The following is a 27,436-nucleotide window of genomic DNA, read 5'->3' on the forward strand; positions in this document are numbered from 1 at the left end:
ATTTTTATTCTTTATTCTAAATATCATGTTTCATTCATATTATCCAATATATCATATTATCAAAATAGCATTCGTTGAGAGCAATTGCAATAATGTGCTATTTGCCATTGAAGGAACTCACATTGAGCCTAATCTCCAAGAATTGAGAATACGATAGATCAAGTCCTAGCAAGTCATTGACTGAAAGCATACAATTGCTTTGTCGTTAAATAATGAATCATACGTTGAACACTGATGTTATCTTTCGTGGGTATTGAATAAAATAACGAGAGTTTCCATACGTTCATGTAAGCTTCGTAATCAAATCGATAGGGATTTAAGAAAAAAATGGCTTATCATTAATTTTCCGTTTCTCAATTGAAATGCCCGATCTACAATATGTTATACCCAATTCCATCCCGGGCAACTCGTATTTGCCAAAACTGCAATTTCTCACTTTATTATTACTGTCAATATTTTTACACCATCTTTGCAGCTGTTGAATAATTGCCCAACTATCTATGTCTATAAGTAATCTATAATAAGTAAAAAATAATTTTATTCGTTGGAGGAGTGAATGAACGTTTTCGTAAAATGAAAATGATTCTATGAATTTTTTTAGAAAAAAAAAATTCATAAATACACCAAGTACGAGTATAAAAAGGATGTCGAGTTAAGCTAAAACGGCAGTTTTTTTTCGGAAACATGACGGGACGTGAAACCAAGAGACAACTGATTGCAATGTGCATTAATATACTAAAACCGCATTTGCGACGATTTTGTAAAAGTTCATCGAACGGTGAGTTTTTTATCTGTAATGCAATTACAGGTATTTGGCATAAAGAAACAAAACGAATAATGGAAAATGTTTTGAGGCTGATTATTCAATTTTCAACGCGCAATTTAATGAATGAACAATTGAATGAGTTTTTGTATCTACTCTTGTCAAAGGAATGGCAAAAAGAAGTGTATGAAATGCTGTTTGAATTGAGTAAAGATGAAGATATTGAGGAGAAATTCGCCGTCAATGAGAATCGCTTTGTAGTGGAAAATGGGATGATTGAATTAGGTAGTAAAGAGTTACAGAAAGCCAATCCCGAGGATTATTGTTTGTCGGGTACTGGATGGTGTTTTAGAGAAGACCTGGCCCAACAATACAACACTCAAGTTCGAGAATTTTTTGTACGACTTATACCGGACTCAAATGAACTCACAATACTATTGACATATTTCGCCTCACTGCTCTATGGTAAACGTGCAGACGATAAATTCATTATACTACGGAATAAAGATAATCCGGTGGTTGCTGAGACAATTAATGCTAAGGGCAGTGGCAAATCAACATTGATTGCATTGATTAAGATATTCTTTGGCAAGTACATGAATCAAAGAATGATTGCAGTTGATAATGTGACGCCTAACAACGAGAAGCTGCTGGAATTGACGACAAAAATTGGCGCTATTTTTGGTGAGAATCGATTTACTCGTTTGCGAATTATTACGGAACCGGAAAAAGAACGCGCTGTTATAGTGCCAATGCGGAGTCGTTTTGTCTCACCAGCACACGTCAATGCAGGTCATCATATTTACGAGGGTAAAACTATCAACCAGGAAACATTACAATTGTGGTGTAGCTCAATTCTTATTTTTATCCTTAATTATCGTACTGACGATTATGGATTGAGTTTACTGCCAATACCACGATCCATGCGTCTAACACAATGTCGCAGTGAGGATTCACAATCTGAGAATCTAGTCTTCAATAAATGGATGGAAGAAAATCTTATCACAACGGATAATACAGCTGACATGGTCTCCCTTAAAGATCTCTATGGTCAATATCGTAGAAATTTTCAACAGTCTAAAAGATTGCCAATACGTCATTTTGTCGTGAAAGCTGAACGTTTTCTGCGCGATAAAAAAATCTCATTAACTAAACGCTATCGGTACACTCTTGATAAGAAACCCTATGAAAGACGCAACGTTGTTCATCAAGTTCGAATCAAGGAATCTCAATAACAAAAAAAAACTTAATGTTAAAATGAATAAAAATTAACTTTTCTATCGATTAACGATTTTAACATTTTTACTATTGAAAATCAATAATTAGGAAAATAATCATAATAAATTGAGAGGAATATGTAGATAAAATTCGTAGGTAGATGTGGGCAGATGATCCGTAAATTTTTAATTTAAGACAGAAATATTAAAAGAGTAAGCAAGATAGAAGTTAGGGTTGAGGCGATAGTCGATATCCGCAAGCTAATTATCGTAAGTTGTACATGCACTGGGACAATAGAATTAGGCAATCAGAGAGTAGTATGAGACATATATATGAGACATAAAAATACATTGAATGTTTCAATTGGTGACTGGCCTGAATTATTCTATAGTTATATCTAGTTTCTTCTAGAAAATCCAGTTAAATAGCCAGTAAGTATTTTTTTTTTAATTTGTGTGTACTCTTAAAAAAATATAAAATGAAATTAATAAAAATAGGCACGTTTTCGGAGACAGATATTTTGTACTTTAATCTTCCATTGGCATTTCCGCATGATTAGTGGCTTGATGGACGTCTGGAAAATCACCAATATCATTGGTCTCCGTTGTGAGTAATTCTCCATTAGAGAATTTTTCAGTGAAAGCATTGGCAAATTTCTCATCACTGAACATTTTAATAAAAACAGCGAAGCATTCGAGCTGCATCATATTTTTGATGAAATTTGTATCAAATACATAATACACCTTGCCATTGATTTGACGAGCACAAGTTTTTAGAAGATCTTCGTAAAGTTGATAACTCAATACGTCGACTAGGGGTTGCAGCATAGGGACGCGTTTTAATTGTCGTATCATAAATGTTGCACGTTCTTTGGGTGTCGACAGTTGACAGAGTTTGACCATTATATGATTACGGTCATAATTGTAAATGATGTCATTGATGAGGGCTTTACTTGAGGGCTGACTGAGCCAGGCTTGCAATACACGCCCACGAACCAATGTATCTATCATATAACCCAAATAATTGGCTTTCAGTGAATTGTCACATTTGCCTATTACTGGACGTGAACAGATCACGATAGTTAAGTATGACAGAGCCAAATTAGTTTGTCGTATGGTGCGATTAAAGACATATCCTGGCTCATAGGCCAAAACACGCTCAAAATATTTCATGCAGTAAAGAAAACGATTCATTTCTGTATCATTTGTTTCGGCACGGGCTTGAATCTGCTGTTGAGGATTGAGTTGCGAATACAGCTGAGCTCCATTCCACACCGTTGGTTCATAATTGATCAATAAATCTGTGTTGGGATCATTCTGATAATTGCGTATTACATCAAACGACAGACCGACATTCATTGAGTCAACATAGTCATCCTCCATCTCTAAATCTTTGGCATTTTGTGTTATCATTGCAAGAAATTCAAGAATCTCTTGCATTTCTTCTGTTCGCGTGTCTAACGTGGCTACTATGTCAATTAGTTTCTGCCAAATTTCTACGAGAGCCGTGTAATTTGCGGCGGGAATATGTATCATAACATTCATTATTTTCTCAAGCAGTTCACGTTGGATTGCTCGAATATTGGATACCATGAAATCTTGGCCTCCATCAGTTGCATTTATAAATATCTGAGGAACTTCAATGAATGATCCAAAATTGGTGACGTTATCGAGGTGAATGGGTTCATTGTCGAGAAGGTCGGGTAGTGACATGATAAAAATGCAATATACTATATAACTCGGCAGATATCGGTAATATTACACAGCACAGATAGTCTTATCATGTGCATCAAACAATGAACCAATCAATTTAACTACTTATTTAAGTTGGCTGCAAAAATATCATTTTACATATCTCTCCCATGTATGTATTATATATTATATATTATTTAATTAATTGAGGAAAAATAAATTTTTTTATCGGTTAAATATTATAAATGTATTTGTAATCAGCGAATGTGATGCTTGGATCGAGACTTTTGATAGATTTATAGGAGGGAATCTTAGTTTTTATTCCAACGGGTTGGTTAGTTTCATTTTGTTGTTTACGCAATAGCGAGAGTTTATCGGATAGTGATATATTACTGTAGAGTGATATATTGTAGCCAGCAAGTGGAGCAAGTGGTTCACCATCATTGAGATGAATGATGCGAGGTTTTAAAGTAACGAGAAGGCTACGAAATTGACTTACATCATTAACAAATGTACATCGTATTGGCATAAATGCTTTCTGATTAGTCCATGCTCGTAGTGGTTCGTGCTTTTCATTGAGACTGATCATTACAAAACCTTCCATGTGCTTGTGAAATATTAAACTATCGAGTTTTTTAGATTTGGCACGCAGGGGAATAAACATTTGACCAATATCAGTAGATCGAAGTTTACGTTTGTTGGAGATTTGTGGTTTATTAGTGCGACTTGCTACAAAACGTTGTAGCGATGAAATTGGAGTCACCGCCTCAGCACCAACCGCTCTTGATTGTACAAGTGTTGGCGGAATTGGCTGAGTGTTCATAACAATTATATTGGCGTGTTTCAATTGAATATGTTCAAACAAGAGATTGTTCAAGACTTGTATCTGCTTCCCTATTTATACTAAAAGAACTATATAGTGGTGAAATTATGAAAAAACAAGAGAAACCTTTACCGCTTGAGGGAATCTTGAGTTTGCTACGTCAAGCCAAAGAAGAGCTCAAAAACACTGATATTTCCATAATTGTTCGTGATTTTCAAGAAATTCTCGATGAATTTTGGACCTATTCTGAACAATTACGTCTCGCCAATCCAAGCTACAATAAAATTATGACACAATTTGTTGATAAGCTATGCACCGAGTATAATTTAACACTCAATTTGATGTATGTACGTGTGAATCAATACAGCACAGATATGTGGGGTCCGATCTACTGGCGTTTCTTTCATTTAGCTTCGATTTTGGTAGCCCATGCTCTGCATAACAAGCGAATAAATGATGTACTTAATTTTCCAACTCTCATTTACAACATTGATTGTATTCTACCCTGTAGTATTTGCACATCGCATTATTTGAGTTTGAAACCAACAAATCGCGTGAAATTAACCGTGAAAGACATGTCCTTCGGTCTTGTCATGTCGGGAATGCAAACCTTTCACAATCTCGTCACGGAAAATATCAATAAAGTTCATAAGGCCCAGCCGCATGGCCCACCCGCAAGTCGATATTTCGGTGTCATAGATTTTGCCAAGACATACCATTGTATCGAGATTCCTCCACCACAACTTCTCAAATCATCGACTTGGGTGCGACCTCGGATAGATTGGCAATCAAAAACACATAATATACTCTGTACATTGCTTGCTCTAAGTACGCACCAGTTGTATCTACAATGTTCACAACTCATGAAGAACATAGCTTACGCCGATGAAAATGTCATTGTTAATAAAAATTTGTCCAGAGATTCTCCACCAACGACTCAAGCGCAAAACACGGTTCGCATTCTAACTCTTATTGCTCAAGCTATTAAACTTCAAGTTGATAAAAAAGTTATATCTAACAATTTGGATTTTTATAGCGAAGTGATTGAAGCGTTCTATGGAGAATTTCCTGATATTTCACGTGAACTTGTCAATACTCTACCTAACTCAACAACAATGCCCCAAACGGAAATTGATATACGCAATGAATTGAAGCGTTTATCTTCAGAAGAAAAATTCAATAACGATGTCAGTGATGACGAGGATTATGAGAGTAACTCAGACATTCCGTGCAAAAAAACTCTAATCGCTATAATTGATAAATTACAACGGGAGAGAAAATGAAAAGATTTTTTTTTTTTTGCTTCGCGGTGGAAATACTCAGAGGGCCAATCAGAATTGCAATAATTTGTTCGTAAATACAAAAGTCGAATGTGACCAATCTACATTCCTGAGGAAAAAACATGCTCTATCAAAACTCCAAATTCATTCATATCGCAATCCGATAGTGGAAAAACAATAGCGACGAGTGGATACGTCATTCCTTACTGAATGTATGCAAATTTGTAAATGTATAAAATATACTGGTCTTTCGGAGAAAGATGTTAGTTAGAGGATAGACAGTACTGGGGTGAGTAGATGATGGTAGTTAAAATGATGGCTACCACTGTTTTACCAAAATTTCATACCTACAAGTATAAAATTTCCCATCTAAATTCGGTGATGAACGTGTATGACTTTCAATTACGTGATCACTTCATCAATGCCAATAATTTGTATGTAATGCAGTGTAATTGTGCGAATCATAAGCACGCTAAACAAAGATGCAGTATAACCGAACAGCGTATGTGCGGTAAGTGTCGTACACCAACAAAACTCTTCATGACATTTCAAGAGCTAATGTTTCATGGCGAAGCGCTTATCAATAAAAAAATTTACACATGCTGTAAGCACACGCATCGACCACCGTGCAATAGATGTCTCAATTGTAATATACTGGCTGAAAATGATGAAGCGGATAAAATAACTGGTAAATTGAAACGTAAACCATGCATTGTACAAGAGCCCTTCGATTGTATTCACACTACTGATGTGGTCTGTAAACATCATCCCGAAACATTTACTAAATCCACTCTGGCACATGGCGATGCTGTACTCGAAGAGCATATTTACAGCACCAAGTTACCTGTTTTTTTTTTCTGTACCAGCCACATACATTGTCATGCCAGCAATCCATCGATTAATTGTTTTATCCACGCATTTAAGTGCTGCGACATGGCCATTTCCGTCAAAGACTACAACTCAAGTTTCATTGTGAGTCTTTACAATCATTCAACAGTTACACGCGACTCGGAATTCATTATTTATGATCCAACTATTTGGCGCGAACAATCATTCAATCATTTTATTTCATTTTTACGCGCTGTAATTCTTACACCTGAAACGGCCAAGGAGCGCTACATGCGTTTTGAGGATTCAAATTTTGCCATTTCAAATGTAAAAAAGTATAAAAGCGGTAAAGATTCGGTGGTGAGAATTGCCGTTACAGGTTTCGAAACGCGAGGAATTTATCAGACTTCCACCATTTCATGCACAATACCGTACTACAAAGTGCTCATACCACATGCACTATACAATTTATTGGAGAAAGAGGGATATGACTTGAGTCTGGTATGTGTGAAACGTGATCCCTCAATAAAAACTACATGTATGTTTGTCTGTATGGTGGAAAAACATGGCGACCCTGAGCACAATTCCCTGACTATTTGCGACTCGATGGCCAAGGGTCTTAATCAAGATCAGGATGGTGACAAGAATGCCATTTATCTACTGCCGAAACGTTGTGATTCATACAATACCACTTCTTCATATTCCTACATATTAGCAAAACTTGAATTGGCAACAGCTTTTCGCAAGATGATTTCACTTATTGGTACTCCACGTTATTCCATTTCCGAAACGAATCTCATGGTGATTGAGAGAAATCGCAACAAATTGATGGACCTCATTTTTACTCAGCGCACAATTCATCATGGACCAGCGTAAGTATATATTGTTGTAATATACATAAACATTAAATGAAAAAGAAAAAGAAAAAAATTTTAACCAACACAAGGATAATCAATTAATCTGTCGCCATCCGTTCCAGATTTATGATTGATGCAGGTTGTGGATATTTACGTAATGAATACGAAGAATTTCTCGAACGATTAATGAGCTACAACAAGAACCCAAATCACACATATATTACAGCTGATGATTTGATTTTAAAGACAAATCGGCTACCGAGTATTGTAACGTCAGGCGCCAAAGGACGGCACGAGCATTTGAATTTGCTATTAAATAAAATTTCCGATAATAATACTACACTATCTGATTGCGAAGCCGATATGATCGAACTGGTTAATCGTTATATAAAAAGTAGTCAGGATTTGAGTCATAATGGCCGAAATCAATTCGCATCGCTCTACGCAGCCACTGATCTCATCATCATGAATGGCAAAATCTTTCTCAATAAAGTATTCATTTGTGATTATTCACCATTCGCTAGTTGTGGAACATTTATGTGGTCCGATGCATCACTAACTCTCTTCACAGAGGACCTTTTACGGCTTTGAAACGACGAAAAAATTTATTCAACCTATTATATTAATTACTTTTGCCTTTAACTTGTATTGATTGGAGTGTGGACAAGGAACCAACATATTTCCGTTATTGTGCGGAAAAATTAAGCAGGTATAGTTGAGAGAAAAATCAAGATTTTGTTAAAAATAAATTGCTCAAGATAAAATGGAAAACAGCCAACAGTACAAGGCATTCGTGGTGGGCAATTAAAAAAAATGCTGAATTGTTAAGGCATTGTACACTACAAGTGTTCCTTTACTTTTTACAAGTAGGCCTTTTAAACACGTACATGCGGCTATTATATATAGGCATGTCAATTTGTCTCGTGAATTCAAAGGGGCAAAATATTTATATTTTTTGGACATGTTTGTTGTATGGTGAACACTGAACACCCTTGGAGGATGTATCATAACATTATGTAGCAGAGTATGATACATAAATATACACTGACCTTGTTTGATGTGTTTGTTTGCAATATGATGTTTATGGTGTAGTAATATATGGTAACAACAAAGGGACACTCTATGTACCAATGATATTCTGAGGAACACACCAATTCGAATATACACAACACTTGCACATTCAAGATTTCTAATGAGATTAAACCGTATTACTTTATTTGAAACTTGTTTATGAGGGTAGAATCACGATGTTCCTGAGCACTCGTTAATTGTCAAATATGGAATTTCATTGAAACATAAGTGAACACGCACTTTAGTGGTCGATTTTTATCAACAGATGAAGGATATGCAAGGAGCCCCACACAGGTTATTAACGCATTAAAACGTTCAACACTTATCACTTATCGGTGACAATCTCAAAATCAACTCCCTCCAACTGACTTGAGTGACCCCCTCATAGTAGCCAACCGAACAGGCCTCACATAAAACAAATATAAACGTTTGGTTAACAATTAAAAACCGGAATTAAGCAAAATAAGGATTTAAAAGAATGGAGGAAAAAAATGCTATCTCATGGCTATGGAATGGGGCTTTGTTTGGTCATTGGCGCCCTCGAGGTGAGCACACATTAAACTCTTTGTCCCGCCAAGTTGTTTCTTTAGCGACTACGCGAAGCAATTTCCATCCAATTATACCCAACAATATACGCCGTCATATACATCGTGAGAGCTCCCCTAATTGCTGTAATGAGGTGGATATTATTGAGAGTTATTGCATTTAATCCACCCTTCATATAAACTTTCCTCATGGACATTATTTCGGATATGCTTAGCATACGGCACATGCATAGCCATTCGTCCTACGTCACAGTGTCCACTTGGAATATATTCTATGCATCCTATATATGTAGGTAGTATAAAACTGAAAGAAGAAAAGGAAGGGGTGGGATGAAAATGGTGAGTACGTTAAAGAGGTGCGTAAAATCGAGAGAGGGAGAGAGAAAGAGAGAAGGAGATGGCGTGGATACAAAAGTAGTAACTCGAGGAGGGCGAACTCCTCTCGACGATGTGTTGCCGTGTTGGAGGAAGAGGAAAATGTGTGGCAGTTTGAGAGCCGCGGTGAACCGCAAAGGGCGGCATTAATACGCTGCAACGCGTGCGCGCCTCCATCGCTCAGAATGCAACGAGCCCTTTTATTATCCCTTTCTCCAGTTTAATATTATTATTTTCGAGGTAATTGTGAGGAGGTGAGCAACATGTGAGCGTTTTCAAGTGCTTGGCAAGGTGAAGATTTTCCAGGTATTATAATATATAATAATAACGTCATCCGCGCTATTTCAAAATCTTTCATAAAAACCTTTCATCTCCACAAGACTCTTGTCTATTTATTTTATTAATATTACTATCAAGAACGCTTATTGACTTTATTTTCATTTATCTTGATAATTCAAGAAAATTAAATCTTCAATTAAGAGAAAATTGTCGTGTTTTAGGAAATGAATACTTGGTTGACGTGCCTACTTCTGCTATAATAATTCTCAATCGAGGGTACTCAATCGTTTGCGAATGACAAAAAAGCGAAAGAAAAAAAACCGCACAGCGTACATCGTTAGCTCGCAATCGTGTTTTGAGCATTATCTTTAAATGGATCGTGACACTTCACAGCCGATCGTCAATGCTGTCCATAAATTTTAAGTTCACAGAAAATCATTGCAACATCCTATGTTGGTTGAAAAGTGAGACTGTAATTGTGGTTTGCGATCGTGTGTAAATCAATCAGAGATCGTTCTCGTGAGAAACAAAAAAAAAATATTCATGAAAACAGTGTCGACTGATGCACACACTAATCAACCTACTCCATTGAACAAAGATAAACGTATTAGTCCATCAATTGTAAAGTGTTTGAGTGAGAGAGCGACTCAGAATCGGGGAATTGAAAAATGATTTATCAGTCGACTCATCAATCCCCGACCATGTCCTCTACCCGAAAAACATCACCGAGGCCTCAACATCGCAAGTTCCAATCGACGGTTACCAAATCATCGGTGCTTTCCAGCTCAAAGGGGAAAAGAGATAATGACAGGCCAGCAGAACGTTGCCGGGGTAGATGTCGGGTTCAATGGAGTGAAAAACATGTCAAAGAGGGTTTGATCCTTGTTCAGGAAGCCCAACTCGCTCGAGTAGTTAAAACTGGACCTATTACTGAGCACTATGAAATTGATCCTAAACCATTTGCCAGGTAAGATTAATTTTCTTGATTTTTTTCCGCCATTTCGAAATTTACATTGTTCAGTCTTTTCCAATTACATGGAAACTCATTGTCTGTTTTAAAATTGAGAAAACCCCTCAAATTTCAAAACACTCAATGGAATATTCTCTGAATAAATAATCGAATTATTATGATAAGATTCTTGAGATCTCCATAACAAAAGTGTTCATGAGAAATCATGGCAATAAAAAATCGCATTGAGTGGTATTATTACGACAGGTATTGGAGATCATTGACGTCATCAATCTTGACGAATCGTACCTTCAAGTTCACCCACCGGCGAATCAAAAAAAAAAAAAAAAAAAAAACAAAGTGGAATGAATGATTCTATTTATTTACCAATGGGCATTGATCGATAATCGAGAACTCGTCGAAAATCATTAGTAGTGTTGAAATGCCTCGTCTTACTTTCCACTTGTCTGTGCTCTCCGTTAGACAACGTGTGGGCAAAAAGGTTCTCCGATTTTTAATGTGGGCGGAGAGGACGGTTACAAATTGCCTGAGACGTTGATTTTTTTTATGATTTTTTTTTCTTCGTGCTTTTGTATCTATGTGTTTCTGTTCAATTCACGAGTCGTACAAAATATTAACGGAAAAAATGATCCCGACAAATAATAAACAGCTCTGTAGCGAACACTCCGGTAATTACTCAGTGAGGAGAAACTTTGCAAGGTCAGCCGAGGAGAGTCGACTTTTTCCGAAACACTTTTGGAGATCCGCAGAGACCAACACGACACGAAATTTCAATTAAATTAGTTCAACTAATGAATCCAGACCATCAAATAGTGTCTTTTATTTTCAATTTTTTTTTCACAATCCCATTAGAACAATTAATTTTCCCGTAAATCAGCAATAAATCGTTGAAAAAGCTTCACTGGAATGCATATCAAATTAAAAGGCATTGCCTTGAAAATGATTTTCACATCATCACAAAGGATAAATGCAATTGGATTATCATTTGCTGTAAGATATATAATGCCTGGAGTACTAATGCATGAAAAGAGAACTCAAGATTAAGGGAGGAAAATCCGGATGTAAATTCGGACATGCTACTTGATATAAATTTCTTTACTCATTCATTTTATTTTGGATTTTATTTGTGAGGAAATAAAACGATGATGCACATACTGTTCGCAGCCTTGGCGGGGCGCCGCGGCGCCTGACCTTCATTGGTGAAACGCTTGGATTCGCATTCGAAATTTTTAAACATGAAAGTACTTTAATGCTCCCGGCTTATTCAGGGACTGAATTCATCGTTATTCCAACTTCATTCATATTATATTGGGGAGATTCCGCTAGTTTTTGGATCAGTCCACTAAAACATATATTTTTCCTCAATAGTGAATTATTAACAATTTTCTCATTTTCTCTTGTATTTGTATCAATTTTGTAATATGTCATTCTAGTGGTCAATGGGCAAAAGTTTATCGCTGCAGATCGCGATCAACAGGTACCCTCTATGCTGCAAAATATTCATCTCGAAATCGATTCAACACTGATTGCAGTGCAGAATTGCGACACGAAATAGCATTATTATCCCTGTGTTCCCAGTCGCCCAGAGTCATTCGGCTCCATGATGTCTACGAAACTCCGAAAGAAATAATCCTTGTCATGGAATAGTGAGTAATTCAATATTGTCAATTTTTATTCCGCATTTTTCCCAGGCATGTTAAAAAATTAAAAATCATTAATCATTTGCCAACCTCAATGTAAATGTAGAATTTATCGATAATAGAGAGAAGAGACGAGTAATAATGACTATATACATATAAATTTTCCATTGCTGAAAAGAAATTCAGTAGAGTGAAAGTTTGAATTATTATTTTTGAGTAAAAAACGATTGTCTAATTGATTTAATTAGTGCACCTGGTGGAGACCTGCAGACTTTGATCGACGGTGACTTGGTGCCACTGGAAGGCGATGTTGTTCATTTCGTGAAGCAGCTCGGTGAGGGACTCGCCTACCTCCACCAGAGAAATATCGCTCATTTGGACATCAAGGTAACACTCCAGACGTGAAAGTCAAACTTGATTTTTTGTATGTACCCGACTATGACCGATAACATCCACTTCCTTATTTTCGTATCATATTGCAAAAAATTCCATTCCAAAAGCACCAGAAAATCTTGTTTTGCCATAACGAGTTCCTTATATCAAGTTATTTTTTTCGTTTCAAGCCAAAGAGAGGCGTAACTTCATTAATTTCGGTATTCGATATGAAAAATTCAACAGTATAGCCGTTGAAAAAAATACCATGGAATTTCGTGAATTTAACCTACCGCCAAAAGGATGAGAAAATTTATTTTATTCAATTTCTATTGATCACCATGGTTATTATTTAACTAATAGAAATTTAATTCTTTATTAATTCGTAATAAAAATTTAGGGTAAATGTATCTAAAATTCGTATGAAAAAAAGCCTGAGACTTATATACCTATGCATTGGTGATGCCTGTAATGATGAGCGATAAGAACAACGCTCGTAAACAGATTGAATTTCCATCTACGGTTGTGCCCGCATTGGATAAAGGCTCGTATAAACTCCAATTCAGGGATATAATAGCTTGAATACATGCGACCAGAGTCCAGCAAAATAATAACAAGTAACAAATAGCATCAACAAATCTTTGATTATCGTTTCTCTCCAGCGAGATTTTATCACTTTATGATTCCGTTCATTGGCATTCCGCCTTGCCAATTTATGACAATCCCATGTTGTCATCTGCATATTTGTGATTTATGTAAGTACACAGAACATCGAATCATCGAGAATATCAGGAGGAATGAGATAAAATCGGCGAGAAATGAGTTCCGTCATTTTTCGACTATTATTCATTTAAAGATATAATATTAAATAATATTTGAAAATTTTTAATCGAGACTGGGCTAGGTTGATTTTTTGAGTATATTATTGCTTGTCTTGCGATCTTGAAGTAAAGTTTATAGTGGACAGTGTGTCGAGTGATGACTCGACCCAGCATAGTATACGATTTATGGTCAAACTGAAAACACGTCAGGAGGCTTTTACCGAGGAGAAAATTATATATATTCCCATTCCATTTGTATTTTCAACCTGCTACACGAACAACACCAAGTTCATTTCCATTTTTGCTGTGCAACCATTACCGTTCCACATGCATGCCTTTATTCGACTTGCTTAATTCGCCGGAGCTCCAAATAATACTATAATAAACCCCCCGCTATTGTCGAATGAGCTTTTGATTTTCACCGCTAATTTAAATTGCGGGGGGAAAATTAATCATTTTGAGAGACAGAGAGAAAGAAAAGTAATGCGGTTGAGGTCGATTACAACAGCCAGTTTTAAATTAATTTGTGAAAGTCACCCCTCAATATAATCCACCTCTCTCATATCACAATGCATATGAAAAAAATTATTTAATAATTAAGGATTATTATTATAGATTTTTTTTTAATTCGCTCCCATACGATAATTAAAGCAGATTGGTCGTGCCATGCCTCCTACAAATCGAGTGAGGGTGAATCACCCTTTTCTCATATCTCTCTCTTTCTCTCTTTCTCTCTTTCTCTCTTTCTCTCTTTCTCTCTCTCTCTTTCTCTCTCTCTCTCTCCCTCCCTCGCTCTCTCAGACCTGTCGACTAAAACTGAAGTAGACCCACTCCAATGCCTCTCAACGAGAGGAAAACACGTTGTGAAATCTTTGTATTCTTGGCACACACAAGCTAAATATGCTGGACCTGGAGAGACCATTCCTCCCTGTTAGATCAACGATATTGGGCGCCTAAGAATAGCCTCGTAATATTGATAAATGATAACTCGAGAGATAGAAATAATCAGCGCAACAACACATTCACCTCGAAAATTTATTCTCATAAATTCAGGTCTACTCACACGTGCATACTCCACATCCTCACCTGAAAAGTGTATAAAGTGTGTTTTGATTCCCGTAGGAAGATTACATGATCAAATTCAATAAAATCCAACACTCGTATTAAACAACATGGAAAGGCGGATTATTATTTATTACACCGAATGACTACTGTGATAACTGGTATTATTATCCAATGCTGTTGGAAAACTGGTCTTAACCATATATTACCGCCCAGCAAACCTCAATGAGCGCATTATCAATTTTTTTTTTTGTTTCATTTTTATCTTTCATACGCGTTTAACATAAAAATCGAACTGCTGAGATTGAGATTTATTTTTCCGCGTTTTGTTATTATTTGGTTGGTTGTGAGACCAAGATAATTTTACTTAATTAGTAAAGACAGCACGGTGGCGAGAAATTTTTAATAAAATTTATGTATAGAGTCATACATTCCCATAAAATTCAAGGGAATAACGATTAATCTCATTGCAATTGGCGCATTGATTGAAAACTCGGTTAATAGTCCACAGCAACTTTGACACAAGTGGTTTTTCCCCAAATTGGTCCGACCCATATGCAACACATTTTTCACTCTCAGCGATTCTCAAGAGTTCCCATTTAATTGCTGCTCTTGGGATCATACCATTTTTATCCGCCAATTTATTTTTTCAAATATTCTTCTCAGCCTCAGAATCTTGTAATGATGGGCAGTTTTCCTGAGTGTGATGTCAAGCTTTGTGACTTTGAGATATCAAGGGTAGTGCTCGAGGGAACTGAAGTCAGAGAGATTCTAGGAACACCAGACTATGTTGGTAAGTTGATAACTTACTTTTATTTTTTATAACCGTATTTTTTATACCCTGGGCTCTCCTTGAAAAAAATTCACTCGGCCTAGTTATCCACCACTTCACGACTGAATTCAGACGAATTCTCTCACATAGAGATGAATGATTGACATTATTGATTACAGCCCCTGAAATCCTCCACTACGAACCGATAACTCTGGCTGCAGATATGTGGTCCCTCGGAGTAACAACTTATGTCCTTCTCACTGGATTTTCCCCATTCGGTGGTGAAACAGATCAAGAGACTTTCCAGAATATTTCTTTGGGAGAGGTCGATTTTCCCGAGGAACTTTTCGAAGATATTTCAGCGCAGGCGAAAGACTTTGTCGCCAGGCTTCTCGTGCTTGACCCAAGGTAAACACAAAGGAAAAACTATCACCCTATAAAAAATTTAATCAATCACTTATAATTATGTAGATTACAAAAACAAAAATCAAATGTCACTGATTACCGTCAGCTTGCAGTTTAACTATTGGCACAAATCAATGTTTCACTATTTTTATTTGCCATTTAATAATTTTCATTTAATAATGAAACAAATTGTACGAAATTGAACCCAGTGCACGGATGTCAGCGAAACAATGCCTACGCCATGAGTGGCTGCGAGGTGCCCCAACCCAAGCCTCTCCACATCTGAGGAAGTACCTCTCCAAGTCCCGTGAGGTCCTTCTGGAACGCGTCGTCAGCCGCGAAAACTTACGGCGAGCAATTCTTTTGAGCCAAGCAACCAGTCACGCAAATTTGAGCGAACCTTCGGTGGACCCTAGATTCGCCAGTCACCTCAGCCAGAGTGAAATGTGCCTGAACCTATCTCGAACAAGTAGCCGAGGTAGCTTGATCAGCAGCGAGTGCTATATGAGTCCGGCAGACTCTCAAACCAGCCTCGCCTCCTCTCAAAATAGTCTCGCAGTAAGTCAGAGCTATCTCCTGAACAAGGAACAAACCCAAGGTCTTCTTAATCAGGCACAGAGTCGATCTCAAGCTAATCTGAATAATGTAGCACGCAGGGGACTCCTTTCCAGAATGCGCAGTCTCAATCAAATTCAATCGCAGGCTTGCCTTCTAAACAGTGGAAAGACTGCTTTACAAAAAGAATACAATCCCCTGTTCGGGAGTAGATCCCAGGAGAAGCTTTACGGATTGAAATGTCTCTCAAAGTCCCAAGGGGTTTTGGATATTTACCGAAGTCTTGAGTGCCTCCGGAACTCAAGAAAAATAAAGATGAAAAATCAACGATCAGTCACCGAATATCTTCCCTTCACCAATAAACTCCGATCTGACACAATTTCCACATCGACTGGAGCTATTGATGATTGTGGAAATTCGGAGAAAATCCCTGATGCTCCACAATCAAAACAACAACTCCCAATAATTAGTCATAATGATCAGCATTCGAAGAAATCAGAATCGCCGGAATGTGAAAACGATGAGATGTCGAAGGAACCTAACGAAAAAATCATTCAAGTTACTCTGAAGGACTTGACTTCCGAGGCAGAGGAGAATCTTGACAGCCTGCAATCAGTCGAGTCTGATACATTAACTGAGGACTCTGATGAGACACCCATTGATAAGACAAGGCTATCAGTAAAACAACCCTCCCAGCGGCAGCACTCGAACATTTCCTCGCACTCTAACAATTCGGTAAATTCCGATGAGAAAGAAGAACAGTCTGATTTTGAAACCGACGAGCCGAAATACTCCGTCGCTCAACTAGTGTCTGCCTTCAATAAGCATCAAGAAGTTGCCTCCAAGACCAGTTTAGAGGCGATTATGACAGAAAAAAGAGTGAACGAGGTGACGTTTCCAACAGGTCCGAAAGCTCTGAGACTCTTTATTCCTGACATCAATATCACGGAGCGTGGAATGGTTGTTAGGAGAAAAACGAGTTACAAACCACGAAAGAATTGGGAGGAGCTCAGGAAGCAGAACGAGAAGAACGAGGGGTTGATTAAAGACTTTGACAACGACTCGGGTAATGAAGATAACGAGGAGTCTGGGAGTAATGACAAAAGACCTGCAGACAAAAGTCCCTCAACGGTTTCAACGGTTGCCTTGACACAAGTCAAAGACGAAGAGCTCCACTGGACATCGGCGGACTTCTCCACCATTGACGACAAATACAAACACTGCGTTAACGTCGCCAAGTCTGGCCAAATCACTAGGGACTCTTATAAGCCAGATGATAAATCAATCGAGAAAACTTCGAAACCAGCTACAATCTCTCGATTTCCAAAATCCACTCATCAGAAGGAACGACTTCCCAATTATATTTATCCAGAGATGATGGCCATCCGTAGTGAGGAAGTAGAGGGCAAGTCCTTCGAATTTCCAAGGCTCCAAAAGGATGACGACAGCTCAGTGAATCTCAAGGACATACTCCAGAAGTCAGACAGTAGTCAAATGGTGCAAAAGGATAATTTGGAGAAACTGAGGAAGAGAACATCAATAACAAAAATTATAGTAAATGATAATTTACTTGGGGACAGTGACACAAATAATAATGGATTGAACAGAGCAAAGAGTGAGCCACCGGTGGTAATAGTCACCCAATGTCAAGAGGAACAAAGAGAAGAAGGAGTCAGACTGAGTCCCTCCTTGACTAGATCGAGCTCTTCATCTAGTGAGAGTACCTCTCCAACTCCGCCTGGTGTCCAATCAGCTGGGCTTTCCTGGGACAAGGAGGGAAGGAAACCTGAGAGAAAGACCTCCACTACTTGCGAATCCTCGAAGCTATTATCGGAAAAATTGGAGATGAGAAAAATGACACCGGAGGAGCGAAGAATGAGGGGAAAAGTCTGTACGGGCTCTTATACACGTGCAATGGAGAAATTCACTAAAACCAGCGAGAGAAAATCGATCAACTCAATGAATACACAGAATGAGAAAATCCGGAGAAAGAGCACTCCAAATATGCCACCGAATGGATCCTGAGATACATTATCATTCAGCATCGACATCTCTCTCTCTCTCTCTCTCTCTCTCTCTCTCTCTCTCTCTCTCTCTCTTTCTTTCTTTCTTTCTTTCTTTAAACTTAATTCTTATTTCTTCATTAAGACTGAGCCGATACCATATGCGCTTTATATATATATATATATATATATATATATATAATTCGTTTGCTTTTTATACTCATGGCCCCCGTGGGACAATCAGATAATCGATGTCGCCGTGATATTTTCTGGAAAGCCTCGATCTAGATTCGTTTCATTGATTTATTTCGTACGGTTTATAAAACGTTTTATGTCTCTATCGTCGAAACTGGTTTTTGCGAGGATTTTCATCCCTCTGAACGGAAAACTGATTAAACTTTGAGGATTGAATTTGTTCACATTACGGTGAATAGCGTTTTGCATTTGTATTGATGATTCCATTGAAATGGATAATGGAAAACTAATGGAGCATATTGGACGTCTCTGCAAAACGTGGGATGAATTCTTTGTGCCGATTAACGTGTCCTTGAATATGCTTCATCACGTGTAAGGAAACGACAAGGTAATCCTTTGCGGGACTATTGAACACGTGTGTGCACAATCAACTCAATCTTTCCGCCATCTGAAAATGATTAATGATCACTTCCACATTGAGAACAGTGAATTACATTTTGCGGGTAATTTTATCATTTTCTTTATATTCGTCGCATAATTTTACAGTTTTATAGAGAGTTTTTGGTGGCAACAAATGACATGTTATTTGTTTAAGTGGTTCAGTAATACTATATGGTCTTAGATTACAATTATGAGCATCATAAAGGGTGCGCATTACACAAAAGTATTCAAATTCATGATTTACGGATTATTATTTGATGTTATTTCTTTTCGGTTGACTAATACATTAACTTTGCGAAGATTTTCTTCGATTGTTTTGGGGGAAAAATAGCGGCGCCCTGAATGATTTGCTAATGATTTCCCATGGTTTTATTCTGATTTTTTTTTCTTACTATCAATTCAACAGTTTTCTGGTTAATGCTAAATCTGTAGTAAATTATTCATTGGATGCTATTATCCTGTATTTTGTAGATACGTTCATTAACCAAACGCAGTAATCTCTCACTAACATTCACTTGAATTCCCCTGAATTACCATGGCAATTATCCTTGGTAATCAATACATAAGGTTACGTATGTAAATAATATTAATTACTGTGTACTGATGCAATAAAATTTTACTTTCGGAAGGTATGAGTGATTCATTAGTTCAAGGCGAATGCAAAGAAAGGTCAGGTGGTAAAATTAAAATGTCTCATTCAGTATTTATTTATCGACATAAAAAAAAAACTTTCGATTCGGATTAATAATCGATATAATTACATCGACAATACACCATAATACAATAGAATTATTTAATAAATATTCACAATTAATTATTCCCACCGACTCTTCCTCACTCGTTTGCGTTCTGACCCGCCCTGATTGGAATTTGACATATCTTGATAATTGGCTCTATCGCCATCTGTCGAGGTTGATGGGGGAGGTGGTGGTGGCATAATAAGCGAGGGTGGTGTGATGGTCTGCTCCCAAGTGTGATCTGAAGATGCCCTGAATTGTGAAGTGTACTGACTCATGAAAGCTGCTTTCATAGCAGAAAGCCGATCACTCCCTGGACCCTGTCTCTCCAATTTCTTCACCACCTCACTGATATCCTTAGGAGTCTGGACAGATGATCCATCCTTGGTTGATGAGGCCTCGGGTCTTCCCCTGAAGCCCAATCCTGCCCCACCCACATTCAGACTCTTTCCCTTTCCTCCTTTGAACCTAGATTTCCTGAACCAGGAGCTCTGCATTGCCAAATCCATGAGACTCTTGGGCACTTCTTGATTGGCTCCCTCGAGATTTCTCACTAAATGCCCCGAGAACTCTTTGTCCTTTTCAGTGACCAGAGTGTAAGCTGTTCCCTTCTCTCCAGCACGACCAGTCCTACCAACTCTGTGGGTATGAGTATCAATATCCCTTGCTATATCGTAATTGACAACTGTCCTGATGTGGGGAATGTCGAGACCTCTAGCTGCAACATCAGTCGCCACCAAAATGCTCACCTCCTTCTTCTTGAAAGCCGTTATCACTTTATTTCGTTCAATTTGGTCCATATCACCGTGCAGCAGCATCACCTCCAACTCCTTCAGCTTCAGACTATTTGCCAGTTCTTCAGCATTCAATTTCTTTGTGACGAATATGAGTAAACTACCCGCACTCAGAAATTCGACAATATTTTCGAGGAGCCACATCCACTTGCCAGTTGGATTGTTATTGAAAACTATAACGTGTTGGGTGACATCAGTGTTGGCTTCCCCAACGTCTCCATGAACTATTCTCACTGGATCTGTTAAAACATCTCGTGCCAATTTTTCAACTTTTTTTTTGAATGTCGCGCTGAAGAGGAGAGTTTGTCTGTCGGGGCGAACGTGATTGCAGATTGATCGAACCTGTGATTCGAATCCCATGTCGAACATCCTGTCAGCCTCGTCAAGTACCAAAAAGGTAACTCGACTAAGATTAGTCGCCTTCATTTTCACCAAATCAATCATTCTCCCCGGTGTTGCAACAACAATCTCCGCACCTGCTTGAAGTGCCTGACTTTGCTCCCATTTACTACCTCCACCGTAACAGCAGCAAACCTGAATATTGTAAACCTTTCCAAATTTTCTGGCTTCATGAAAAATCTGTTGTGACAATTCCCTCGTGGGTGCTAATATCAAACCAATAGGTCCATCCCCCTCCTGCAATTCCTTCTGATCCATAATGTGAACCAGCATAGGCCAGATGAAGGCAGCAGTCTTTCCACTTCCTGTTTTAGCAATGCCAATTAAATCTCTTCCTCCTAGGGCTGCAGGAATTGCCTGCGATTGGATTGGAGTTGGCTGCGTGTATTCACTCTTGCGAATCGATCTGATGAGAGCATCGTCAAACCCAAAGTGACCGAAACTCGTTACTGGCTTCGGCACCGAGGCTCCTGATACTCTGATTCCCAAGGTCTTCCTTAATTCCTCGACCTGAGCTTTCCTCAAATTGGCAATTTCCTCGTGAACATTGTAGAAATTCTTCTCAAAGTTTTCATACTTTATCTCACTGTGGTCTATAGGGGGCAGGGGATCTATTTCCTTTTTCTTTGGTGGAGCTATTGGATTTCCATCATCATCGTATTCAATTTCTTGGTCGGACTCCTCTTGAGTTAACCCAGCTGTTGGGTTCTCCTCCATGTATCTGTAGTAACTCTCTTCGTCGTCTTCACCGTCGATGTCTTGTCGGAATCCTTTGGATTTGTCCTCCTTGAGCTCTTCCTCAGCCGTCGTTGCTTTAGTACTATTCTTCTTAACTTCTGCATCGATCCCAGCCATGAAAGCATCAAGAGGATCTTCCTCGCTGTCACTTTCTCCTTGCTTCTGCTGCTCTCTCTGCATTCTATCGAACGTTGGAGATCCTGGAGCAGGGATGTACTCTAAGGTCGACGTCTGGGCTTCGTCATCGTCTTCAAAGTATCTGCAAGTTTTCGATATAAAATCAAAAAATTAAATTATACGTTTAGTGAATTACTAAATCGCAGTATTTGATAATTGCAAATGACTAAATAATCGTATCGTATGCTGAAAAATAAAATTCGCGGAGATTTCATTTGAGATATCGTGTGCAATAAAGTGACGATATTACTCACTCTTCTTCAGTCTTGCTCCGTTTTTTGGGCATCCCCCAGCATGCTGAGAGTGCATTTTCAGTGATGGAATTCATAGTATGATATCCTTGCTTACTTAACGAAGGATTTGTCGATGGGGGTGGGATGTTAACTCCAGTTCTCTTTGTCCCCGACATCTGGAAGCCAGTGAAGCCAAAGCCTTTTGGCTTGTTACCACCTCCACGGTGGTAGCTCATGTTCCAGGTTTGAATACCTAAAAAAAAATTAAATCGGCAATTTGGATTGCATTTATATTCAATGAGGTTAACTCCGTGAATTTGTCGAGCTGATTGAATTATTTATGCCTGAAGGTAATGCAATATTAATTGTCATTCGTGGTAATTGCTTATGGTAAATTTACTCACACGTATTATTAAAGTTGAGATACTTTAGAGATCTAGAGAAATAAGGAAATAATAATTTGTTAAAACGAAATTCCCTTAACACTGTATATGTACGAAGTCAAAGGATTTTACTCAGTTCCACTTGTTTTTGCTACTGAACTCAGTCGATAATTATGTGTATATTCTCATGAGCTATCATTGATGCTCAGAGGATCGCTAGTAGTGGTTTCCATTCCAAAATATGTTAAAATTTTTTTTTTTGCATACACTGGCATGATAGTACTTCACCCCAAGAGAGAGAGGGCACCACACCCTTCCGTGCTCCCCTGATATATTTTTGAAAATTTCCCTATTTTCAAATTTCAGTGAATACCTGCTCAATTTTCATAATGTTTCTCAATTTTAATGATATCAATATTGATCGATTTGTTTTAGAGGAAGAGGCAGCGGTCGCCTTTTTTAAAATTAAAATAACAAAAAACATCGGCCAACTCCTCGATTCCATTATATAATTAAATCATTTATTTTCAGCGCTGAAGTATTAATTCTCCATGAACGTGCGCAATTGCCCATGAACGTACGGCTAGGACCTGGTATATCACATTAAAAATGCTTTCAATGCAATCAAATTATGAAATAATTTGCAGCAAAATCATCATAGGATATTATTATTAGTATTATTATTGTCATTATTATTATTGTTATTATTATTACTATAAATTATGAATATCATCGTATTTTCAATTATGAAAACTCGGATAATTCACTTGAAAATTAACTCGATATTATATTTTCAGTACGAAAATATTTACGTATGGATTTTCGACTGAAATTTGACGATGAAAGATCTTTTTAATTTCGCTGAGATCCTCTGTTCTTAAAAAACTTTCTGGGATTTTTTATAGAAGTCGTCATCGGCTTGGGTGACTTTGACTTCTCTTGTGATAAAGTTTCCAAGATTTTCTTGACGGTTATATCAAAATCATTATCGACAATCATTTCAGAACTGTCGGGGGAGGAGGTACGCGATGGTTCATCAGGTAGCCGCATGGATTTTTCTGGGTTGATAGATAAATCAATTGATGATTGAGGAGGGCTAATAGCTCGCTTGGGCCTCTGTGACACTGGCACTTGAAAAACCCTTGGGGTTGATGAAACAGTCTTCAGAATCGATCGCACTGGCGGTTTTGGTGCCTTCGTCGTGGGTGATGGTGGTGGTGGTGGTGGCATACACGTAATTGTACTTAGAGGCAATGCCTGAAGAAAAAAAATATTCCTATTCGAAACATTCCAAAGAATCCCTGCAGCAATTTCACGTAAAAAATTTTCATTAATTACCTTATCTGAAACAATAGTGACTCTCTTAGCATTCACCGGATAATTCGTTTTCCAAGAAGATGGCGATAACAGCTGAGGATCCAAACGCTGAAGACCACTCAATTTTTTGTTAAACTCCAATCCGTCAACTTCGAGCCGTCTAAATTTTTCCTCAAACTCGTGAGCTTTTTTTTCAGTCTCCTTGAGCAGTCTCTGTTGCTTCTCGAATTTCTGCTTCTCTGTTTTTTGCAATGCATGTAGAGCATAATACTTCTGTTCAAAGTCTCGGGCTCTCCTCTCTGATGCTTCTAGATCCTTCTGCTGCTTCTGGAAAGATTCGCTGCTTGTGAGAAACCGTTTATTATCAATCTCTTGAACTCTGAGCTTAGCTGCATCTAATTCGAAGTACTCTGCATCCAAGTACTTCTGCTGAAATTCATCAGCTTTCTTCTCAACAGATCCCATTTTCTGCTCTGTCCTCATAATTTCTTTGTTTTTGAGTTCTAATTGCTGATTTTTCTGGTTCAAATTCTGAATTGTTTGTTCAGCTAGGTTCAAATTTTGACTTGCTATCTGCAGCTTTTCTTTTAGTTGAGCATCTGATTTCGTTATGTGTTTCAACTTTTGTTCTGATATAGTGAATTGCTCATTGAATTTTGCCCTCTCTTTGAGATTATGCTCATTAAATTCTTCAAGTTGTTGAAGCTTACTATTCACACTAGCCAATTCTAATTCCAGTTTTTGAGACTTGTTTTTAAAAGCTGATATCTCTTTTTGATATTTATCCTCCATATCTTTGTACTTCTCTTTCAATTCTTGATTTTCTGCAGTTAATTTAAGTTGTTTCTCTTCCAATTGCTTATTCAAATCCTTACTTGAACTGCTTGAAGTCAATTTATGTTTAATATCTTCATTTTCCCTCTGGGCGGCTTGCAGTAAGACATTAGAATTCGATAATTCAGTTAAGATGGACTCTTTCACGGATTCAGCCTCGTTCACCTTTTGCTGAAGCTCTTGTACTTGCACAACTTTTTGTGACAACTTGTCGTGTAGCATCTCAAGTTCTTTTCGCATTTGTATCTTCACTTGACCACACTTCGTCTCTGTCTCCTGAGATTCAAATTCTTTTATTGCAATATTTTGCTCCAACTCAAGTTTCGCCTGCTCCAGACGTGTCACATTAGCTGTCTTCCTCGATAAATCCAGTTTGACTGCCTCCAATTGTTGCATAAATTGAGACATCTGTGTGTTTTTCTCCATTATTTCTCCCTCACACTTCGCCTTCTCATCATTTAGCCGTTGAAAACTGACAGATTTCTCGGTCAGTTGAATCTTCAATTCCTCTACATTTGTTTTGTATCGATCGACAGTCTGTTTGAAATTCTTCATCTCCTCCTCTTTCTCAGCCAGTAACCGAAAAACGTCGTTCCTCTCTTCCTGCAATTTTTCAATTTTTTCGTTAAGCCCTTCGAGATCCTTCAAAGTATTCTGCATCTCAGTCTCATGGAGATGTCGTTGTTCATTCAATTTTTCTGTCTCTGCTGCACACAAAAACTCCAGCCTTCTTTTCTCTTCCGCTGCAATTACTTCAAGTTCAACGATTTTCTTCTGAAGGAGACTCTGGTCCTCTCCAAGTTCCTCAAGTTTCTTCTTGTAACTCTCGACTTCAACGTGGAGAATCTGATACTTTGGTTTCAATTCAACTAGCTCACATTCTTTTTGAGCGAGTAGTCGAAGTGCCTCAGTATGATTGATCTTTTCTATGTTGAACTGCTCTGCCTCAGACATGAGAATTTCATTGTCGGCATACACCTTAACAATTACCTCATTGTATTGAGACCTAAGATGTTCAGTATGTCCCTTAGTTTCATCCATTGTTTCAGTTACGTAATTGATGGTTTCAGTGATACTCTTCATGTAATCCCATACTGTGTTTAATTTACTTATGAGCTGCTCTTGCTGGGAACCTTCATTTATCAAATCAACTTTTAATTTCACGACATTTGCTTCTGATGAGGCGAGTTTCATCTGCAGCTCTTTGTTGACCTTTTCTAAACTTATACATTTTTGTTCAATTTGTTTCAACGTAATTACATCAGAACCCTGAAAAAATTGTTAAGGGTTATAATGAGTCATGGATTAATAATAATGTGATGATAAAAAAAATTTAAAATGGCGTTTGATACCTCTTGAGTGAATACTGGAGGAAAATTGGCTTGTGCTTTCCAAATAGTCACCAATCTTTCGACAATTGTACCTGTAGAACTTTCTCCATGATTCTCTTGGGCAGGAGTATTTTGTCTTCGGATTTTCTTGTCTGGCGAGTCTTCGGGCAGATTTGAAATGTTTCTGCGTTTGCCATCCATTGTTTTTTTTTCTTTTCCACCTAATTACTGAAAATACATCAACTCAATCTTCCAAACATGTAGCTACGACTGAACGCGTTTTTTTTTCGACAACTACTAATCGCCGCCTTTCAGCACTGCGTTAGTCACAAGAACATTAAAAAATTATCTATTCATATACCAGCGAGATGACTGGAACAATAGATTCCCTCGTGTCTGGTTGAGTAACGAAAGTATAATAAAAATATGTACAAATAACAAAAATCTTCAGGAAAATAAAAATAAATATTGGGGGTTAAAAAAAAATCAATTATTCATAGCAATTGAAAAGACGACTGAAGCCATTTTTTTTGTTAACAAAAGTCATTATAATAGACATTCTAATTAAAGATGATACAGAATCATACAGATTATGAAAATAATAAAATGAGGCAGATTTATGACGTGAACATAATGAATCTTTTATTGAAACTGAAAGGAACAAATATTTGATAAACACAATAATATGAAATAAGAATACATCTTCAAATTGTACGAATTTATGAAGAAGTCGAGAATTTACATTGGATAACGTTTTTAAGCCTATGAAATTCTCTGCATCACTGCGTGAATTTTATTTTCTGCTGTACGAAAGCTTTTTGTTTTTCATTTGTTTAACTGAAATTTAGCCGACTGTAGCACGTACGGAAGGGGGAAACCACATCTTGTGGAATTTCAATGGAAAAAATTATTCAATAGGTTGAAGATATACCACTAATGAGTTTATATTTTTAAATGAGCGCGTTGTCCTAGTGGTAACGTGCTCGACTGGCACGCCGGCGGCCCGGGTTCAATCCCGGCATCATTCATTTTTTTTTTTTTAAATAATTCCAATTTTTTTTTTGTTAATGGCAAATCAATCGAAATATTGTTTAAAAACTGAATATTTGATAATCGAGGAGATATGCAGTGAAATTGAACAATTTAACATTTTTTAAACGAAACTTTTGCAATATATATACTACTAATGAAATTTTATTATTATAATAGCGCGTTGTCCTAGCGGTAACGTGCTTGCCTACCACGCCGACGGCCCGGGTTCGATCCCGCCGTCATTCATTTTTTTTTTTCAAAATATAATACTTAAAACTCGAAAAGATATCCACTGAAAGTGAAAAATTCGAAATTTTAGAAAAAGTATCAGGGGAACATGACAATCGAGGAGCTCTTCACTGAAATTTTCACTGAATGTGAAAAATTCGAAATTTTTGTCAAAGTATCAGGAGAACATGACAATCGAAGAGCTATTCACTGAAATTTTCACTGAAGGTGAAAAATTCGGAATTTTTGTAAAAGTATCAGGGGAAC

General features: G+C 37.6%; 4 protein-coding genes across 5 annotated transcripts; 2 read left to right on the forward strand and 2 right to left on the reverse strand.

Annotated features, from left to right (window-relative positions):
- Positions 1 to 6,013: 6,013 nt before the first annotated feature.
- LOC105270381 (uncharacterized) lies at positions 6,014 to 8,953 on the forward strand. Its single transcript, XM_011311269.1, has 3 exons — positions 6,014 to 6,286; positions 6,983 to 7,475; positions 7,583 to 8,953. The coding sequence occupies exons 1-3, from the start codon at positions 6,073 to 6,075 to the stop codon at positions 8,049 to 8,051; spliced, it is 1,176 nt and encodes a 391-aa protein (XP_011309571.1). The 5' UTR covers positions 6,014 to 6,072; the 3' UTR covers positions 8,052 to 8,953.
- Positions 8,954 to 9,462: 509 nt separating this feature from the next.
- Positions 9,463 to 19,549, forward strand: LOC105270382 (probable serine/threonine-protein kinase MARK-A). Of its 2 annotated transcripts, none has more exons than XM_011311271.1 (7): positions 9,463 to 9,757; positions 9,952 to 10,697; positions 12,134 to 12,346; positions 12,589 to 12,727; positions 15,262 to 15,388; positions 15,547 to 15,775; positions 15,982 to 19,549. In XM_011311271.1, the coding sequence occupies exons 2-7, from the start codon at positions 10,399 to 10,401 to the stop codon at positions 18,350 to 18,352; spliced, it is 3,378 nt and encodes a 1,125-aa protein (XP_011309573.1). In that variant the 5' UTR covers positions 9,463 to 9,757; positions 9,952 to 10,398; the 3' UTR covers positions 18,353 to 19,549. The 2 variants fall into 2 exon arrangements, with proteins under 2 accessions (XP_011309573.1, XP_011309574.1); XM_011311272.1 differs by having other exon boundaries at positions 9,463 to 9,742.
- A 95-nt stretch (positions 19,550 to 19,644) lies between these two features.
- Positions 19,645 to 22,573, reverse strand: LOC105270383 (ATP-dependent RNA helicase DDX42). Its single transcript, XM_011311273.1, has 3 exons — positions 22,449 to 22,573; positions 22,066 to 22,297; positions 19,645 to 21,893 (listed from the first exon to the last, which is right to left on the reverse strand). Exons 2-3 carry the CDS (start codon positions 22,278 to 22,280, stop codon positions 19,781 to 19,783), a joined length of 2,328 nt encoding a protein of 775 aa, XP_011309575.1. The 5' UTR covers positions 22,281 to 22,297; positions 22,449 to 22,573; the 3' UTR covers positions 19,645 to 19,780.
- Positions 22,574 to 23,166: 593 nt separating this feature from the next.
- LOC105270384 (centrosomal protein of 83 kDa-like) lies at positions 23,167 to 26,190 on the reverse strand. The gene is made up of 3 exons (XM_011311274.1): positions 25,931 to 26,190; positions 23,766 to 25,847; positions 23,167 to 23,684 (listed from the first exon to the last, which is right to left on the reverse strand). The coding sequence occupies exons 1-3, from the start codon at positions 26,108 to 26,110 to the stop codon at positions 23,280 to 23,282; spliced, it is 2,667 nt and encodes an 888-aa protein (XP_011309576.1). The 5' UTR covers positions 26,111 to 26,190; the 3' UTR covers positions 23,167 to 23,279.
- Positions 26,191 to 27,436: the final 1,246 nt, after the last annotated feature.

Source organism: Fopius arisanus, unplaced genomic scaffold (assembly GCF_000806365.1).
Source record: "Fopius arisanus strain USDA-PBARC FA_bdor unplaced genomic scaffold, ASM80636v1 scaffold00086, whole genome shotgun sequence".
Classification (NCBI taxonomy): Eukaryota; Metazoa; Arthropoda; class Insecta; order Hymenoptera; family Braconidae; genus Fopius; species Fopius arisanus.